Source organism: Mycetomoellerius zeteki, unplaced genomic scaffold, assembly GCF_001594055.1.
Source record: "Mycetomoellerius zeteki isolate Tzet28-1 unplaced genomic scaffold, Tzet1.0 scaffold562, whole genome shotgun sequence".
Classification (NCBI taxonomy): domain Eukaryota; kingdom Metazoa; phylum Arthropoda; class Insecta; order Hymenoptera; family Formicidae; genus Mycetomoellerius; species Mycetomoellerius zeteki.
The window spans coordinates 107,562-128,859 of NW_017257569.1; the positions used below are offsets into that span (position 1 = coordinate 107,562).

The following is a 21,298-nucleotide window of genomic DNA, read 5'->3' on the forward strand; positions in this document are numbered from 1 at the left end:
CGGTTTTTGAAGTATTAAGAGTAATGTTTGCGATGCGGTATCTTGTGATCAAGGTGAGCTTCCTAACCATCGGAATAATTAATTATAATTTCAAAATTTTTTGATACATTAGTTTTACATTTTCTTTATTTCGAGAATTTCAAAATTTCTTTCCCCCCTTTTTCTTTTTCACTGCATTCTTATCTGGATTTAATTCTGGTATTTATACTCTCGAGGTGAGAAAGATCACCATGACTAATTAATAATTGTTATATTCTATGTATGTGAATGTATTAGTTATCTCTGAAGAAGGCTCAAAAATGAGTCGAAACATGTAAGCGCTTTAGTAAAATAAAGAAGTTTCACGCTACGATAGCCGTGTTATTTGCGCAACATCTCCCGCGCTTGACTCCTACTGCCCTTGTTCTTTCATTGTTTTTTGATTACGGTAAATGTTAGAGCAATTTAATCATCCGCAATTTCAGCTTGATCAAGATAAACAGACAGTGATAATATATGAGATACTTGAAAATAGAATGTATAAATGTACCTATCCAGTTTAATCGTGCATGCAGGCATATTCGTTTGCCGATGTCATTTATGTAACTATTAACTTTGTCGTCGCGACTTCCTAAACATGACGTCTCACTTCTTTTCTAATGCACCGATTTTATCTCCAACATAATTGCCGTAGACATAAAAGAGTGACAGTCAAAAAGATTTATTTTATTGCAGGTAGATTTCCAAATATGCGTCTACGGATCGCCGGCACTCGATCTTCTCTATTTTTTCAATTCAAGTCTTTCCTTCGATGTCATTGAAAATAAAAGGGATATTCTATTAAATGAATACCTTGGCACTTTGTCAACGATTATGAAGCAATTGAACTGCAAGACGCAACCGCCCACCATGAAGGAACTGAAGAATATTCTAAGCTATGGAATATGATAATATCTTTTACCATTTTACCGTTTATGCTGTGCTGTAATAGGAGGCGAAAGATATGGATGAATTATTGAGCACTGGTATAAATTCAGGTTTCAAGAGCGAGAGTTATAAAAAGTTAATAATGAAAAGGCTGCCACTGTACGACGAATGGGATTTACTGGATCTCTAATGTTTACTTCATATTTAGTGATAGAAAATCAAAATGGAAAATAAATATAAATGTAGAAAATAAGTAAAAATATTAGATATAAATAGTTGTAGCTAGAGCAGCCATTCGTCCAGATTTCCGCGGAATTGTCATATAAAGTGTACGTCCGTGCGGGTTTTTTTTGAAGCGATCTAGGATTTTTATGATTTTTTATTGGATATATCTATTCGCGTTGCTCAAAATCCCTAAAAAATTTTGTACTTAAAATGAGATAAATTTATATTCGGGCGTGAAGAGAGAGAAAACGAAGATGCTGAGTGCAAGTAACGCAAACTAGATTTATTGAACTCATATTAATAACAGCTGCACAAGCATTGTCATGATTGATCTCTTACCTCCCGACCGCCGCGCGCCGTGCATCCATCGATGCACACTGATAATTTAAGTTTATAATTTGTTTTTATATTGTTTACCACGATGATGTAATAATTTACTATTTATTTAACATTTATTATATAATATTTCACTATATAATAATATCTATTATCTATATTTTAATATTGTTATATATTAATATTATTATATGTATATTATATCGATTATACTCCAGTTTCACTTTAATATTGTGATTTAATAAGTACAAAATTAATAAATATACTTTGTAACTGTTTGAAATTTTCATTATTTTTTTTGTGCAAATACGTGAAATAAATATTTTTACAACATACACATCTTTTTTTCTTACGTACTTTTTTATATTGGCAAACTATATTCTCAACCCTGTAAAAATACGTAGGAGCATGTTCGGATTTCTACCTGGATGTCATGCCATCGTTGTTGTTTACCGAATGTTAAATAAGAATGATGTGACATCCAAGGAGCACCCAGGTGAGAATCAGAACATACCTCAGAATGTATATATTCTACGTAAATCAAAAGACAAGCCTCTAGTAAATATTTAATTGTAAAATGAATAAAAAATTGGATGCGTGCAAAAATTATCTTTTAACATGTTGATCGTTTCGAGCGTATATTTAATTAGAATCTTATGATTTTGTGCTACAGTATCGATCATCGTAACGACGTGGCTAAAAAACTTCGTTACACATCGGATCCAGTAATGAAAGTAAATTATTAAAATATTTACACCTCAAATTGAATTTGTTTAATTTTTAAAAAATATCATTTGGAATTGGTGTTGTTTAGTTTTTTTTACAAATATCGTTTAGAAATTTTATTCTGATAAAACTGTTGCATTAAAGCGAATCATTACAGCGAATCATTATAGCGAAATTTTTCCTCAGTTCACGCTGCTATTACAGAATTTTATTACAATTATTATAGAATTTTTTCACAATTTCTTTATAAAGACTAAACAGAGGTAATGATATGATTTACACGAATCTCGTAATTACTGTGCGATTCTTTTAATAACGCTAATTATTTTTTTAACAGAAAAGTACAGGGTGCTTGTCTTATCATCGTTCTTTTATTTTCGTCAGCGTTTGTTGCCTGATTAAAGGATAAATCTACATGATAATATTTACCAAGCTTCTACAGTTATCTAAGACTCTGATGTAGGTATGAATGCATATGAATGAATAAATGAATGTACTGATGTAGATATAAAGCCTGTCACTTCTGTTCTGTAAGTGTCATTTTGTGGCTGACTTTACGAAACGGAACAGTGAAATATAATAAGCATTTGAAAAAATATAGGACTAAATTCGAAGACGAATAACTTCAGGTTAGTCACTTTAGCGTATTGTTTATTATCAACATTTTATGTCAGTTTTTTATTTCTGCACTAAATCTAGACTACATTAGAACTTTTTTTCGAACTTCCATAAAATATCAAATATATATCTAGTTTACTTTAAGTTCTAAAAGTATAGTTTAGCTACAGAAAGCAAACCATTTTTCTCTTAATACTGATATTCAGTCGGAGTTTATTGAGGAATATTTTAAGTGAAATCCCAAACATCCCTCTAATCATCATATCAATTTCTTTGATATACAGAGTGTCTCACAACCACCGTACAATACTTTCAAAGCGTATTCTAGAGGTAAAGTAAAAAATCTTAATATGAATATGTCGAAGCTAAAATAGTTTTTGAATTCGATAATTGATCAAAGATAGTTTGTAATTAAAAAACTATTATAATCTTGACATTTTCGTATTAGGATTTTTGTCTTAGAATGTTACAAAGAATTCAAAAATAATAATAGAGACAATAAAAATAAAATAGTTTCTGACATATAAGCATTTAAAGTTAGCTTATATTTCAAAAAATTATTGTAATCTCGATATTTTTATATTAGGATTTGTACTTTACTTTACCTATCCAGACAGCACACAATATTTATAAAATATTTACAAAATATTTATAAATATTTATAAGGCTTATTTTAAATATTTTGTAAATATTTTGTGGTCTTACATTACATAAATCATAAACATTTATTATAAACATTATTAAATATTTATTACTTATATAAAATATGTATAAAATTTTTATATAACATTTAAAAAATGAATAATAATAAATATAAATATTCTGTGCTGTCTGGGTATAAAATACCGTGTGAAAGTATTGTACGGTAATTGTGAGACACTCTGTATATTGCATAAAAAAATATGAGATTGTTAATGCATGTCAATAATGCATAATAGTATGTGTGTGAAAAATATGTAAATAAAAAGTTTTAATGAATTCTATGATATATAACTCAACACTCAATGTGACAACTAAAGCAGATGGAAACCATAAAGAAACACATAAAGAATTGAGAATATTTATTAATATCTATCATCATATAATCTAATACAATCCTCTTTTGATCAATGTTTACATTGCTTATATGTATAACGAATCGAATATCCAAAACTCTTCTCCTAACTCACCCTTAAATTCTCTCGTCTGTTCATTGGATCAATAAGATGTTTTCAAACCTCTTTTTATGTAAATTTTAATTTAGGAAATAAAAAAAAATGTTCTAGATAATATGCACGTCTAAAAGACATCATAAAAGACATCATAAAGACATTATTAAGACATTATAAAGATGTCTTCTGGAACATACATGTCTAAAAAATGTCTAAAGGCATCATAAAGACATCTTTTAGATGACATTGCTCGTTGTCTAGTGATTTAGTGCCGGCATGAATCGTATTCTTGAGAAAAGAGGAGTTTAAATTACAAACATTACGTAACTCATAAACGTTACGAATAAGTGTAAAACAGTAAACATTAATTAAAAGTAATATAACATCAATAAGTATAATTATAATTTTGAATTGATATATTAAACATATATTTTATTATATTTAAACTATAAAATGTGAAATTATAACACTGAAGTTATATTACTATTAATTGATGTTTATGTGTGTAGTAAGAAGTTCTTAAAGAATTTTATTTAGAATAATTTTATTTAGTATTTTTATAAATAACTTTATATAATTTTATAAATAATTTTCTATAAATAATTTTTTCTTTAAATAATTCTACGTTCTGACATATAATATTGCAAAAATCGAATATCTAATATAAAATTCTAATGCAAATAACGACTATTTCTATGTGTCTCTTAAATTAAAGATTATAGGCTCCTTAATAAATATATTGTTTCAATTTGTCAATACAATAAAAATTGTTGTGCTATTTTAAACTAACAAGAAACGCAATACTATATATCTTATATAACAGAGACACAAAAATTTAAACATTCAAATTATTTATACTTTGAGAAAAAAGTTGTTAATTTGACTATATGAATTAGTGTGTATAGTCCAGTGAATACACCTAATATTCGAATAAATGAATAAAAAATGATTGAAAATATTCATTCGGAAACACTTCTTTTTATTCGTCAAGAAACGAATAAATACTTTTTCATTCCATTTAAATGAATATTTTTTTAATATGATTACGAATATTTTCGTTTCGTATTCACTTTTATTCTGTATTATCTGTACATATAGTCTGTAAGTCTATAAGGGAAAACAGAAATCTATAAAAACAATGCGGCTGCAATTACATCGTGCTCTTAGTCTGCGACCTATACGATAGGCGTTCTTTTTTAACCTATAGGTTAAATAAGACATTTTTATTGGGAATAAATAATATATCTCGGAATTTAATGCCCTCAGACCATAATGAACGTACCCAAGATATCTTATAAAGTGTTTATAACATTACTGTGATGTAACCGGAATTATATCGGAATATGTGTGGCGCTCTATCAAATAAATATTTATAAATAAAAAATGGATCGTTTTCTAAAATATTTTTCAAAATTTCTAAGTTTCCTTCATAAATCTGAATACTTCAATGACAGAAATAAATAAAATTCATTTTTTTTTACTTAAAGTCATCAAAGTGTCGGTTATAGTTAAAGGATAACGATTGCGCGTGCTTATTGCAGCTCTTTTTTTCAATTTATATTTTGTTTGAATGAATATAAATACTCGTTAAATATTCATAGTTTCTTTGCGAATAAATATTTTTGGAAAATTCAAAATTTTGAATGAATATATGATTACATTTTTTTTATGTGAAAATTTTGAATAAATACAATTTGGAGTTCAATTACAAATTTTTGTATTCATCGGGCACACTAATGTGAATGCGGAAGCCGGTTGGAAGAAGAAAAAGGAAACGTGATAAATTTCGTCGCGAATGAGTTATGGTAAAAAATCGTTTTTTCATTTTCAAACACGGCAGGAAGAATAATGATTTGTCGAGAAAATTCTCCAATTCCAGTTCCACTTTCAGAAATGGCTTTAGAAACATCGACATGGTTAAATATATGCTTCATGGAGAAGATTCTGCGAAAGTCGGAAAACGACAATTCGATTCAAGTGATCGATATATTTTCGAAACCAGCCACGATGAAAGGCGACAACTATCTAAGCGACATGTTGAGGATTACTGTCGAATTTTCGCGCGGCTCTATGATTAAAGAAAAAAAATCAATTATTGTCAAGCTGTCGCCTGAACTTGAAGGTGTTCGAAAGAAAATGGTAAGTTAATCTAATGTGTACATACAACGTTTCTAATACAAAAAGAGAGGAAGAAAGAGACAGAGAAAGAGAGAGTTATAACCGCGGGAAATTTTATTATTTTGGAGTACATCTCTTGTTCAACAGAAAGATTAGAATAATTATTTTTGTATAATCAGTAATTAATGTAGGAATTCCTATTTCTTGGGTGAAAAAAGTCGATTCTTTTGGGAATTTCTTTTGACGGAAGTATATAGCTAAACAAAACATTTGAATTCTGGAATGTTGTTTTATTATATTTAAATGTAAGTTAAAGTAACATTTTTTTTATTAAATTCGACCAAAATTACGTCTACAATTTCTCCTCAAACATAGTGCCGCCTTCGTCATTGGTTTGCAAGATATCTTCCATCCAGGTAACCTGAAATGTAAAAATTTGATAGCATTTGATTTTATAATATATACATATAATTATCGTTTGATAGAAAAAACTATCCGTTATATATTTTTATTTTTATTGCAAAATGAATGAGCCAATTTTTGGAGCGAAATTGATGATTTACATTTGACAATTCGCCATTTTCTCAATTATCAATTTTTTTGCTTGTTCATTAAACGATTTATATGTATATGTATAAAAAATCAAACGGTATATATCAAACTTTTATATTTCAGATAATCTGAAGGGAAGATATCTTATTAATAACGGAGGCGGCATCATGTTTGAAGAAAGATAGCAGACGTAATTTTTGATCGAATTTAATAAAGAAATAATTATAATAACATTTAAATATAATAAAACAATATTCCAGAATTCAAATAACAATGACTTTATACTTTTGTAAAAAATATTCCTAATAGAGTCAACTTTTTTCACCCAAGAAATAGAAACCCCTTAAAATAAAATTATTTTTATGAGTCAGGTTTAAAAAAGCGAATATATACATACATATATTTAAAGAAAATGTTTATCATTTGTTTCAAAACAAATCTTGAAACTTTCTACTACACAAATTTTATATAGACCTTTAAATAGACCTTTATATCACAAATAATATTTCATGCTTGTTAAATTAAAGAATTTCACTTGTTTATGTTAAATAAACTTATCGCAGGTCATAGAAATGGGCGTCTTTCATATCGAGATGTTGATGATGTCAGATACTCTGGATAAAATGAATAAGTTGTTAGGGCCGAAGCACCGCTTGAGCGCGAAGATTCTCTACGTGCAAAATGAAAATCCAACACTTCTGATGGTCGAAGATCTCACATGTCTTGGTTTTCGAATGGCTGATCGCTTGTCTGGTCTTGATCTAGATCATTCCATATTGGCGCTTCGCGGTCTTGCCAGGTTTCACGCAGCCTCCGTAGCCCTATGTGAGAAGGTAAATCACCACGTGTAACTCACAATCAGTCACAACATCTCGTTGCATTATTAAGAATTTAGATCTATGGCACGAATATAAGGATTATTCATCTTTAATATATCTTTTCGACATTCGTGTTGTCTGGGCTATCTCATAACTTTCTCTAAAAAAAAAAGGATCAGTTTCAAATTCATCAGTTTCATTCATACACAATAATTGTAACATCATTTCATGATATTACAATTATTGTGTAGCTTTTTTGTATGTCTAGATCTACATATACACTGCAAATTTTCATTTCGCATTACAAACATAACTATTTATCTTCTTTAATATAAATTTTTAAATATTTAGGAACCAAAGCAAAAAGAGATGTACACGAAAGGAATAATTAATAACCAGCATCCGTCCGAAATGAAAGATATTTTCACTAAGAGTACTAAAGCTTTAGCAGACGAGATTGTGAACTGGCCGGAAGTGAAAAAGTAATTTGCATTTATGACAATGTTTATTGCTTTACTTTTTAATGTTCAAGATATTTTATGATACGTGACACAAGAAAAGTAATATAAAGAGAGAGAACATGTTAAAAAGAAAATTGCAAATATAAGTACAAATTGCATTGTTTAAAGCAAATATTTATATTATTTTTACATACTTTCATATGGTTTCAAATTTATTTGATTTTTATTATCAGATACTCGAAAAAAATTGCTAAACTCTCCGATCATATATATCAAGTAGGATTGAATATATTCAAGGTCTGTGAGGACGAATTTAATGTTATTAATCATGGTGATAGTCACGTGAGCAATATGTTGTTTAAATACGACAACAATGGCAAGCCTACTGATCAGATTTTTGTAAGTACCATCAAGTCATAAAAAATCGTGTACTTTCTCTAAACATGCTCATTGATTTATTATAATCACGACTTTATTTTGCGACTAAGAACTAATATTAAATAAACCAATTCGTGAAATTTTTAGTTTATACTTTCATGTGATACAACTTATATTGCTGAAATTTTAAATTTACTTTAAAAATATATCTTATACTTACAATTAGACAAATGTGAATTTTATTATAAACAGTTTAACATAGCCTGTCACTACATTCCAATTATCTACATTTCTGAATTTTTATTATAATTTTCATAATTAAGTGCGAAGAGAGAGATATAAACTTGTATAACGATAAATTAAATAAATAATGTTTCGAAAAACGCTATTACGGTAAGTACATTTTAATGCAATTTAATCATCCGCAATTTCACCTTAAGCAATCAAGATAAACAGACAGTGATAATATACGAGATATTTGAAAATGGAATGTATTTTGAATAAATGCAATGTGTATCTATTCAGTTTAATTGCGCAGGCTTATTCGTTTGCCGATGTTATCTATGTAAACTATCAACTTCGTCATCGCGACTTCTTAAACATGATATCTCACTTCTTTCCTGATATACAAGTTTTATCTCCAACACAATTGCCATAGACATAAAAAATTGACGATCAAAAAAATTTATTTTATTGTAGGTAGACTTCCAATTATGCGTCTACGCATCGCCGGCAATCGATCTTCTCTATTTTCTCAATTCAAGTATTTCCTTCGATGTCATTGAAAACAAGAGAGATATTCTATTAAATGAATATCTTGACACCTTGTCAACGACTATGAAGCAGTTGAACTGCAAGACGCAGCCGCTCACCATGAAGGAATTAAAGGCTACTCTAAAACGAAAAGCTGGCTATGGAATGATAACATCCATTACCGCTTTACAGTTTATGTTATGCTGTAAAACTGAGGCGAAAGATTTGGATGAAATGTTGGGCACTGGTACTTATATAAATCCAGGTTTAAAGAGTGAGAGTTATAAAAAAATATTGATAAGAAGACTGCCACTGTATGACGAGTGGGGTTTATTGGATCTCTAATGTATACTTCTATTTGGTGGTAGAAAATTAAAATAAAAAGGAAATAGTAATCTACGAAATAAAGATATTAGATGCAAATAGTTATAACAAATACATTAAAATTAATAATAGACGAACAATTATGTTAATGTACTGTTTTAAAAAAAGCTTCTTTAAAACGTACAAATGAGGAATGGTTATAAAGATCGACGTATCTTTTAGTTCAGAAAATAAAAATTATTTATTGTTTGATAATAGTGGTTTCATTTTTGACTTATAAGGTTTTAAAATAAATTTTGCGCAGATTTTTATATGATATGAATATATCAGTGATAACGGTAAGATACTGTCTAGTGTTTGACATGTGTTAACAAAAAAATACTATTGAAAGAGATGTATAATATCATTCCATACCAATGTAAAAAGTGATGTACAAATTAATTAAATACATAATGAAGTATTTTAGGTTGTATTAACATATAAGAATTTGCATAAGAAAAATTGAAAAAAATTACAAAGTAATAAGTAATGAAATAACCGGACTTTATATTGTGATTTTTTGTTAATTTGTTACTGAAAATTACAAATTGGTGGTCAATTTCAAGAATAAACGTTTCTAAACATCTTATTCCGCTGACCAACAGTTTAATTCTGATTTCTTATGTGCAAGCATTATGTACAATTATTGTAATTGATTAAGTTGATTATTAAATTTGATTAAGTTGATTATTAAATTGCAAATTTTTAATATTAATTTGGAAATCCTTACCGCACGAATACACTATTAACTTAGTGTAAAGTATGATGGAGATGTCAGTTATCGACGCTGCAGGTAACTGGACATTATTAATGTAATTGAATTTTACCTTTAATCAAGTATTGGGTTGGAGGAAAAATTCTGCGGATTTTTAGTATAAAATTTAAACAAAAAATCTTTTATAACAATTTATTCAATCAACAATGTATTGACCATCTTGATCTATAACTTATTGCCAATGCTTCAGTAGGGCCTTGATGCTGCTCTCGTAAAAGTCCCTTTGGGACTTGTGGGCGAAAACATCAGCAAGATAATTTCGGACGGCCTCCATTGAGTCGAATCGTTGACCGTCAAGACTGTTTTTGCAGCGAGCGAAATAAGTGATAATTGGACGGTACTAGATCCGGCGAATATGGTGGGTGCTGCATCATTTCCCAGTCAAAGCTCTGCAATTTTTTTCGTGATGAAAGAAGTGTGTGGTCGGGCGTTATCATGATGAAAAACCATACCCTTCTTATGCGACAATTCTAGCCGCTTCTCCTGCAACAAATTGCGCGACTGCCTTGCGCAATTTGTTGAGCTGGGCGCGATACTTTGTCGAATCTATCGTTTGGCCCTGTGGAAGCAATTCAAAGAATAGCACTCCTTTGTAGTCCCACCAAATGCTGAGCATCACCTTCTGGGGATGCAAATCAGGTTTCGCCACCGTTTTTGAAAACTCGGACCGCACCACGACTTCTGCCGCTTGATATTGTTGTAGACAATTTTTTGTCTCCAGTGATGATCCGTTTCAGAAATGGGTCTAGAGAGTTTTGTTTCAGGAGAGACTCACACACCAAAATCCGGTTCATGATGTTCTTTTTGGTCAGTTCGTGCGGCGCCCATATACGATCGGTCTTTTTCACCATGTGACCATGCCAAGCTTTTTCAATCGGTCCGCAACGGTTGTATGATGAATGTCAAAGTGCTCCTCAATCTCTCGAGTCGTTAAGTGTCGATCATTCTTCATTGCAGCCAGGAGTTGGTCATTGTCAGCAGTATTTGGCTGTCCAGAGGTGCATCTTGGAGGTTAAATTTTCTGGAACGGAAGCGGGCAAACCATCTTTCGCATGTGTCCGCGCCGGAGTCCGCGCTTAAGGCCGAGACATCATACATGCATATTTCGCATTTAGCGTCCGCCGCTTTATGGCCTTTACGGAATAAAAACAGCAAAATATGGCGAAAATAATAGTAATTTTTGCTCTTTCATTTTATTTGTATGCCATAAACTCAAAACACGTCCGACCAAAACAAACACTTCTGCCAAATGTCAAGCATAGTGTGACTTGTTAAAAAATATACGGCAGATTTGCATTTGAATGACACATGATATCTATTTTCTGACACTAATGTCATCTATTAAAAAACCGCAGAACTTTTTCTCCAACCCAATAGAAAGTATCTCTGTATTTTAAAATTTTGTTAGCTAAATTTTTCTATAAATTACCTGATCACGTTTTTATTAGATTGTAGGTATGTGTGAAACACATATAAATAAAAAAAGTTTAGTGATTTCTTTAATATATAATTTTATGTATTGTTATAATTATGTTCCCAGATTAAAGCCAAATACATGAAAAAATACATATAAAAGATCAAGAATATTTATTAGTATCTGTCAGCACAATCAATACAATTTCCGTACGCTTCCTAACAACGCTTATACATCGCTTATACAACGAATCGATTGTCCGATAAAACTCCTCTTTCTGAATCACTCTCGATTCTCTCTTCAGTATGTTGAATAGCAGGTCTTCGAATCCCTTCCTTTTCATTGTAAATTGTAATTTAGGAAGTAAAAAATATTCCAGACACACAATATACATGTCTAAAAAATATCATAAAGACAATCACATCATTAAAACGTCTTTTGAGATATAAATGTCTAAAAGGTATCATAAAGATGTCTTCTAGACTTTGCTCGTTGTTTGAATGTCAATCTATTTTAGCGCTGGCAGGAATAGCGTTCTTGAAAGAAAAAGAGTTTAAATTGCAAACATTATTATGCATACGTAACGCACAAACATTATGAACGAATATAACACATTAAACATTTATTAGAAATGACACACATTATTAATGTTAATAATTTTATAATTTCACAGTTCAACAACTGTAACTGTTATGTGAGTTATATAAGTTATAATATATTACATTACGTTGTAAAATATGAAATTTAAAAAAAATAAAATCCTGGTTGAGATAACATTTTTCGCAATGTTCTTTACAGATTTAAAAATGCTAGTAGCACTAAATCGAAGATCTAATTTAATTTGGAAAGAATATTATTATTTCAGTTTGATTGTGTTGCAAGTCCCAAAGTAATCAGCGCACGGTCATCATATACTTAACTTAAATTTATTAAAAATATCTACTTATAGATGTACATATTATTTCAACATTTAACTTCGACCGTAATTGACGTCTCTTTTACATATAATTAGTTGATTTATTTTATAACATTGAAGTTACATGTTATTTCCTTTAGTTGATATTTACTGGAAAGTTCTTAGCAAATTCTCGTTTGTTTTATAGACAAATTTAGAGTCATATAAATAATGTTCTATAAATAACTTTTCTTTTAAACGATCTTACACGACAACAAAATATTTGTAATTTCTAAAATTAATCGTTTCTTGTAATTTAGTTCAATATCTGAAGTTTCAACGTCATCTCATTTAAAATTATGATCATCATGCACGAAAAGATTCTTTGTCTGCGTATTCTTAAAAGACGTTGTTTATAAAATATTCTGCAAAAACTGTGACGCAATGGATATGTTACGAGAACTATATCAGCTATATCAGCGCTATTTATACCATACCATCCTTGTGTCTAATGGACGATGAAGATAAAATGTCACAAATAGCTCTAATAGCATCACCCTGAACGCAGTCATTGTATGTCGGACAAACTAGTAGACGCAGTTGAAGACCAGAATTTCTGAATACACATCAGAATTGACATCAGGAGAAATACAGCTATTCATTCTGTTGTTATTGAATTATCACAGGTTGTATTATGGTCATGATTTTAAAGGGGATCATGTTGAAATTTTAGATGTTGAACAAAATTACACACGGAGAGAATTTTCTTTTAAAATTTACTCTGAAAATATGGTAGTTGTGGTACAATACAATATTTTAAAGATTTTTACCATGCACTTCAGTAAAATTGATCAAACTTATTATATACTTTATTGTAGTTTTATTAATGAATGAGAGAGATTTACATTAAAATTCTTCGAAATACAATGTTATCCCACGACTGTCATATTTTCAGGGTAAATTCTAAGAATTCTCTCCGTGCAAGAAACGATTGATTTCAGAAATAATTGATAGTAAACGGTAAAAGAACGACATTAATTTGAATTCATACATGGAATTACTTAATCCATAGTATATTATTGTTACTTAGATATTCACTAATTATTTATGTTTTCTGATGATATTTTTTTTAATCTAATCTTTCTGATCACAACGATGATTTATAGTTTATTTTGTGACATGTAACGGTCATGTAATCTCAGATCTGTTTTTATCATATAATGCCCTTTATTTTAAATAGATGGGGACCGTACAAATTCTTTTAATATATTTTTTATCGAGTACATCCATTTGTCTTTCTGAGGTCATGGTTTATATATGCTTAATTTATCCTGATCAATTATCTTTTACACGATGGACTTAATTTCAAAGACTCAACTTACATGAGACCACCCAGCCTTCTAATTGATTATAAGATAGAAATTTCCCGTCTCGTTTTTGGAGTGAATAACATGAAAACAGAAGATTGCGTAGACGGATTACACAACATAATAAGTTAACTGACGACGATTTGGCTCTACATTTTTACTGCGCTCATGAAAAGACTAGAAAGTAGCCAAAACGTGCATGATTTCTTACATGATTTTACTAAATCGTTTTTTATTATTTAATTAGTGAGCTGATTATTCATTACAAAAAACTATTTAATAGAGGTTTCAAAAACTAGTATTTGACTAAATATCAAATATTAATTTTCAAAAGATCGGTTAAATATAGTTTTTTGTAATGAATAATTAACGCACTAATTACAGGGCCAATCTCGGGGTCAATAATTCCCTGTAAGTAATAATCCTAATTACATCTTTTATATTTGTAATTTACAAAAACATGAGAAGAAAAGAAAGATTGCGATCATGGAATAGGAGGAGGGATATAAAATATAAACTAGTATTATGAACTAGTATATAGTATAATTTTATACATCGGATAGGAGCACATCACATTTTGTCACCAGCGGAGTATATTGGTCCAAATGATAAACCAATAAACAATAAATAATAAATCGAACATTAATTTCAAGATTTATTTTAAAAAACAAAAAATTAATTGGAATCCCCAATACACGATCGCAACGCACCAGACGTATCTAAAATTTTTCATATATATCTCAAATATCACATACGACGAGGTCTCAATGCAGATATTAACGGCATGCACGTATGCTGTATTAAAAGGAGAAAAGAAAAATCGGTTTACGCTCTCAATTCAAACAGCGATCTCAAATGCAATAAAATACAGTCGTTTTAAATATGGACGGACATAAATAAAGATATGCCAATAAAACAAATAAAAAAAAACGTTATGAGAAGAAAGGTGAAGGAAAGAATAGAAAGACCAGAATAAATTTGTGAAGGAAACTGGCTGGAAAGAGAGGAAAAAATATATAATAGTAAATTTCATCGCGAGTAAATTATTATAAAAAATAGTATTTTTAGTATGATGGGAATGATTTGTCGATAAAATTCTCCAATTTCAATTCCACTTTCAGAAATGGCCCAAGAGACGTCGACATGGCTGAACCTATGCTTCGTGGAGAAGATTCTGCGAAAATCGGAAGATGATAACTCGATTCAGATGATCGATATGTTTTCGAAACCAGCCACGAGTAAGGGTGACAATTACACCAGCGACATGATCAGGATTACTGTCGAATATTCACGCGACCAAGGCAGTTGTAGAATTAAAGAGAAAAAGTCAATTATTCTTAAAATCTTGCCTGAACATGGAAGTGTTCGACAAAAATTTGTAAGTTAATTTACTGTGTACAATATTTCTAACCAAAGAAAAAGAAACAAAAAGAGAAGCAGAAAGAAAAAGAGAGAGAGAGAGAGAGAAAGAGAGATAAATCTGTGGCAAGTTTTATTGTTTCGAAGTACATTTCTATTCAAAAGAAAGATTAGAACAATTATTCTTGGGTGATCAGTAATTAAAATTAAATTATTTTTATAAATCATTTTTAAGAAAGCGAATACATATGCATGTATTTAAGGAAAACATTTTTTATTTGTTTAAAAACAAATTTTATATTTGAAACTTTCTAGTATACAAATTTTATACAGGCTTTTAGATAAAAAATAATTTTATGTTTGTTAGATTAAAAGATTCCATTTATTAATCTTGAATAAATTTGTTACAGGTTATAAAATCAGGTCTCTTTTACACCGAAATGTCGATGATGTCAAATACTTTGAATAAAATGAATAAGTTGTTAGAGCCAAAGTATCGCTTGAGTGGGAAGACTCTTTACGTGCAAAATGAAGATCCAATGCTTCTGGCGATCGAAGATCTCGCGGCTCTCGGGTTTCGAATGGCCGATCGTTTGTCTGGTCTTGACATAGATCATTCCATACTGGCACTTCACGGACTTGCCAGGTTTCATGCAGCTTCCGTAGCCCTATGTGAGAAGGTAAATCACCATGCAAGCGATGCTCACAATCCGTCGTAACATTTATACCCTCGTAGCATTAATACTTAATTAAGATCATGGCATAGATACAAAAACTACTCTCTTTCAAAATGTCTTTTCGACATGCGTGTTGTTTGGGCTACTTCATAATTCTTTCTAAAAAAAAAATTTGATTTGTCAGAAAATTGCATGATATCAAAATTATAGTGTAGACTTTTTTGTATATTTTGGTCTATATAACATTCCAAATTTTCAGTCCGCATCATTTAACACTTTAGAATCAAATGTATAAATACATTAAAATGTTCTTTAATAACATATATTTTAATATTTAGGAACCAAAGCAAAAAGAAATGTATTTGAAAGGAACATTTAACAAGCAGCAATCATCAGAAATGAAAGATATTTTTATTAAGTGTACTAAAGGTTTAGCAGACGAGATTGCACACTGGTCTGAAGTAAAACAGTAAGAATTGTTTAAACGACAGTATTTATTCTTCTATTGTTTAATGTTCATGATAATATTTTATATGACACAATATAAATGTTTAATGAGAAAAAACGGAACATTAAACAGAAAATGGCAAATACAAATACATACTATGCTGCTAATAGCGGATATTTATAAATGATTTTATACAATTTTATATTTATTTCATTTGTATTGCTAGATACTCGGAAAAAATTGCTAAACTCTCCGATCACATATATCAAATAGGAATAGACGCAACCAAGCTATGTAAGGAGGAATTTAATGTTATTACTCACGGTGATTTTCACGTGAACAATATGTTGTTCAGATATGACAATAATGGTAAACCTATTGATCATATTTTTGTAAGTATCATCATATTTACGTTAAAAATATTTTATTAAATTTGAAAATGGAAATTTTATCATAAATACATTTACATGTAACAAAGCTTAGTCACTTCATTTCATAAATCATTTCTAAATTTTTATGACAATTTTTATAGTTGTGTGCAATAATAACAAATTTAAGTAAAAATAAACGAAATAAATTAAATAAATCCTATCTTAAAATTGACGTGTTACGTGCCCTGAAGCCTCTTTTCGTTGAGGCTGTTAGAATATTAGTTTGAGTATTAGTTTGTCGTATCTAAAGGTTTTGGGGGTCGCCGATTTCGAATTCGGTCTCAAAATTTGGAAATTCAAAATGGTTGAATCAATATGGCGGATTGAAGTTTTACCGAAAATGCTAAAAGTCTTCCGATTTTTGCGAAATGTAGTATTAAAAGGTTTTCGGGGTCGCTGAAGCCGAAACCGATCTTAAATTTTGAAAATTCAAAATGGCTGAACCAATTTGGCGAACGGAAATGCTACGTGCCTTGAAGCCTCTTTTCGTTGAGGCTCTCAGAGTACTTCCTTTCCGTTGAAATGTTGTATCCAAAGGTTTTGGGGGTCGCCGATTTCGAATCCGGTCTCAAAATTTGAAAATTCTAAATGGCTGATCCAATATGGCGGTTTGAAGTTTTACGAAAATGCTAAAAGTCTTCCGATTTCCGCGAAATGTAGTATTGAAAGGTTTTCGGGGTCGCTGATGTCGAAACCGAACTTAAAATTTGAAAATTCAAAATGGCTGAACCAATATGGCGGATGGGAATGCTAAAAATTCTTCGATTGCAGCGAAATGTAGTATTGGAGGGTTTTCGCTTTCGGTGATATCGAATACGAATTTAAAATTTAAAAATTCAAAATGGCGGAACCAATATGGCGGACGGAAATGCTAAGTTTCTCGATTTCAGTGAAATGAAGTATTAGAAGGTTTTCGGGGTTGTTAATGCCGAATCCGAATTTAGAATTTGAAAATTCAAAATGGCTGAACCAATATGGTGGACGGAAATGCTAAAAATTCTTCGATTGTAGCGAATTGAAGTATTAAAGGGTTTTCAGGGTATATTCCAGCGAAATGTAGTATTGGATGATTTTCGCTTTCGTTGATATCGAATCCGAATTTTAAATTTAAAAATTCTAGACAATATATCTTAAAGTTAAAGTTATCGGAGCTTGGTTCCCTTTTGTTAAGATTTATCCTGCTTTCTAAAATTCGATTTTTATTCTGGATTCAAAATGGCTGAACCAATATGGCGGTCGGAAATCTTTAAAATTCCTCGATTTTAATGAAATGTTCTATTAACCGGTTAAGTGGTAGGCTTTTTAAAACATTCCGTGCCAAAAGTGGTAGGCGTCAATTGTGAACTAAAATATACCAAAATTTGGCCCTGGGGGTCGTGACATGTTCACCAGCTAACTGCGGGGGTAAAACGTAATTGCAATATATATACAAAAATCGCCATTTTCATTCAACGTATTAGTCGCCATGTTGTGTTCGCCATCAAATTTTACAAATTTGACGCCAAAATCGAGTTCAGAAGCCCAAAAAACAATAGTATACCAAATTTCAAGCAAATTCGTTGAATAATATAGAAGTTATTCAAGATGTGCATATATGCTACAATACCACTTTTGGCACGGATTCTTTTTGTGCATATATGCTACAATACCACTTAACCGGTTAAAGAGTCTTCAATGACACTAATTTCGAACAATCTTTCCATTTTCTATTCTTAATCTAAAATTTTAAAATTTAAAATATTTAACTATTTTGGCGAACGGTAATTCTACAATTGGTTCAGCCATTTTGAATTTTCAAATTTTAAATTCGGTTTCGGACATTAACAACCCCGAAAACCTTCTAATACTTCATTTCGCCGAAATCAAGAAACTTAGCATTTCCGTCCGCCATATTGGTTTCGCCATTTTGAATTTTTAATTCAATATAGTAATTTAATCAAATAGTAATTTAATAATAAATTCGTAAATCAAAATCATTACTTTTATAATATTTATTATAACCAAAATGATATTTATTAAAAGCGTTTTCTACAAATGTAAAACAAAAAAAAGGAAGCAACATGTACCGAGATTAGATTAGCGTTCGAAAAAAAAGGATTATAAAATTGTTTATGGTAATTAACTAAAGATTTCCATTCGCCATAGTGATTCAACCACTTTGAAATTTCAAATTTTCAATCCGCCATAACGATGAGGTCAGTTTTCTAATGCAAACATTTAGAATATAAATTCGTAACAATATATTTCATAAAGTCTAAAAAGGAGAGTATAATGGAGCAGCGCGCGCGGAGCGTGCGCAGGGAATGTGCTAGTAGATTTCAAAAGAGAAACACTCGTAATAACGCATTTTTCAATTATACACAATGTCGGCTTTAACGATTAAAACAAACGAGTGGTGTGATAATAGAAGATACTTGAAAATGCAATTTATATGAATAATGCAATAACCTCAACGTTTAATCGCATCTGTACTCGTCACTTTTCTGTCCACGTCGTCCGCGCAAACTATACTGTGAACCTTGTTGCTGAAATTTCTAAATATGACATTACTAAACACGACATTTCACTTTCGGAATGAATAGATTTCATTTCCAATCTATTATTAATCCAAGAGCTCAAAAAATGGACCGATCGAAAAGATTCATTTAATTACAGATAGACTTCCAAGTGTGCGTTTACGCAACGCCGGTACTCGATTTATTATTTTTTCTCAATACAAGTCCTTCCTTGGATGTCATGGAAAACAAGAAAAATATTCTATTGAACGAATATCTTAGAACCTTGTCGGCGACTTTGAAGCAATTGAATTGCAAGACGCACCCGCCTACAATGGAGGAACTGAAAGCTACCATAAAACGAAAAGCTAACTATGGAATGATAATATTCTTCATCATTTTACCGTTTATGCTGTGCTGTAAGACTGAGGCGAAAGATTTGGATGAATTATTGAGCAGTGGTATAAATCCAGGTTTCAAAAGCGAGATTTATAGAAAGTTAATGATAAAAAGACTGCCACTGTATGATGAATGGGGTTTATTGGATCTTTAATGTACGCATGCTTCATCTTTAGCGATAGAAATTAAAAATGGAAAAGAAATAGAAATCTGAATAATAAGTAAAAATATTAGATATTAATATCTATAGCAAATAAAAAAAAATTTAATAGTAATAGACAAAGAATATTGAGATACATGACTTTTTTTATAAACGAGCACCGCAGAATTGTTATGATAATGACAAATCTTTTGATTTGAAAAATCAAAAATTATTTTCGTGAAACATTAATAAATTGTGATCTTTATATTATATTATTTTCATCAACATTATATTAATGTATCACTGATAACGTATCAGAAAGAACGGTACATATTAGACATAGGTATATAAATATACTTGTTTTATTATGTATATAATAGATAGTATCTAATTCAACGTATATAAACAAAATAAATGATGTTATTTATAATGACATGTATAATATTATTCTATAATACCAATGCGATAATGATATAGAAATTAATTAAGATACAAATCAAATTATTTTAGGTTGTATTAACGTATATAGAATATACATAAGAAAAATTGAAAGAAAATTCGAAGTAATAAGTAATATATATTTTATACAATTGGATATGATTGTACGGTAATAAAATAGCCTATATACCCTACCTAAGCATTGTGATTTTTTTCTAATTTTCTCGAGTTCAAAATTGCAAGTTATTGGTCAATTTTAAAAAAGAAAACATTCCTAAACATTTAATTTCGTTGACCATGAGTCAGCAATTAAATTCATGTCCTAATCTGCTTTGTGCAAGCATTATATCACGTACAATTATGGTAATCGATTGTTATTGTATGTATCAATTAAGTTGATTATTAATAGCAAATTTTTAATATTAAATTAATTTTAATATTAATTTTTATTTGAACTGTCGTAAGTGTTGCACTTGCTTTTTTCACCAGAGATAATCCCGCTTCCCCAATGCGTACACTCTTACAACAAGCATAACTTAAGGAGTTACGCCTATAGTTGGGTTCGCGAAAATTAAGTGATTTTAAAAAATTTTTTTGCAGGTTTAATGAATATTTATCGAAATTAATAAAACGGTATCTTAAGTGCATGTTTTAATATACTTTCACAAATTTTTTTATTCAAAAATAATGAAAAATGACGCCGATCTTCCAGAACGCTTTTTTTTCAGCATCAGTTGCGGTGTACACAATATTTCCAGCCCCGCTTATCTGAAATCAAAATCCAAGTAGATTGCGTTAGTATATGGTACTACGAAGGGCTTGGACGAAGGATTTGATTAAATATTGATTTTTAAACAAATGATAATAATTTTACAAAAAAGTCACTTTTTCACGGTAAACGAATTTTGGTTTTTTTGCAATAAAAGAAAAAGTTTTGACCAAAATGAAAAATCCTTTGTCCAAGCCCTTCATATTATAATATACTAACGCAATCTACTTGGATTTTGATTTCAGATAAGCTGGGCTAGAGATTTAGAGACACGGTAGTGTCTC

The 21,298-nt window shown here is 30.0% G+C and overlaps 2 protein-coding genes across 3 annotated transcripts; both read left to right on the forward strand.

Moving 5' to 3' along the window:
* The first annotated feature begins 2,724 nt into the window (after window positions 1-2,724).
* Window positions 2,725-9,545, forward strand: LOC108727899 (uncharacterized). The gene is made up of 6 exons (XM_018456191.1): window positions 2,725-2,822; window positions 5,854-6,101; window positions 7,196-7,465; window positions 7,802-7,932; window positions 8,145-8,310; window positions 8,989-9,545. The coding sequence occupies exons 2-6, from the start codon at window positions 5,856-5,858 to the stop codon at window positions 9,385-9,387; spliced, it is 1,212 nt and encodes a 403-aa protein (XP_018311693.1). The 5' UTR covers window positions 2,725-2,822; window positions 5,854-5,855; the 3' UTR covers window positions 9,388-9,545.
* A 3,509-nt stretch (window positions 9,546-13,054) lies between these two features.
* On the forward strand, window positions 13,055-19,832 carry LOC108727898 (uncharacterized). 2 transcript variants are annotated; one of them, XM_018456189.1, is made up of 6 exons: window positions 13,055-13,175; window positions 14,978-15,234; window positions 15,626-15,895; window positions 16,231-16,361; window positions 16,567-16,732; window positions 19,427-19,832. In XM_018456189.1, the coding sequence occupies exons 2-6, from the start codon at window positions 14,980-14,982 to the stop codon at window positions 19,817-19,819; spliced, it is 1,215 nt and encodes a 404-aa protein (XP_018311691.1). In that variant the 5' UTR covers window positions 13,055-13,175; window positions 14,978-14,979; the 3' UTR covers window positions 19,820-19,832. The 2 variants fall into 2 exon arrangements, with proteins under 2 accessions (XP_018311691.1, XP_018311692.1); XM_018456190.1 differs by lacking the exon at window positions 13,055-13,175 and having other exon boundaries at window positions 14,955-15,234.
* Window positions 19,833-21,298: the final 1,466 nt, after the last annotated feature.

Bases quoted from the DNA above. Each gene is read 5' to 3' on its own strand.
- LOC108727899 (XM_018456191.1), top strand. From the start codon at position 5,856: ATGGCTTTAGAAACATCGACATGGTTAAATATATGCTTCATGGAGAAG. The intron at 7,466-7,801 runs GTAAATCACCAC...TTAAATATTTAG, and splicing joins CCGTAGCCCTATGTGAGAAG to GAACCAAAGCAAAAAGAGAT. The intron at 7,933-8,144 runs GTAATTTGCATT...TTTTATTATCAG, and splicing joins AACTGGCCGGAAGTGAAAAA to ATACTCGAAAAAAATTGCTA.
- LOC108727898 (XM_018456189.1), top strand. From the start codon at position 14,980: ATGGCCCAAGAGACGTCGACATGGCTGAACCTATGCTTCGTGGAGAAG. The intron at 15,896-16,230 runs GTAAATCACCAT...TTTAATATTTAG, and splicing joins CCGTAGCCCTATGTGAGAAG to GAACCAAAGCAAAAAGAAAT. The intron at 16,733-19,426 runs GTAAGTATCATC...ATTTAATTACAG, and splicing joins AACCTATTGATCATATTTTT to ATAGACTTCCAAGTGTGCGT.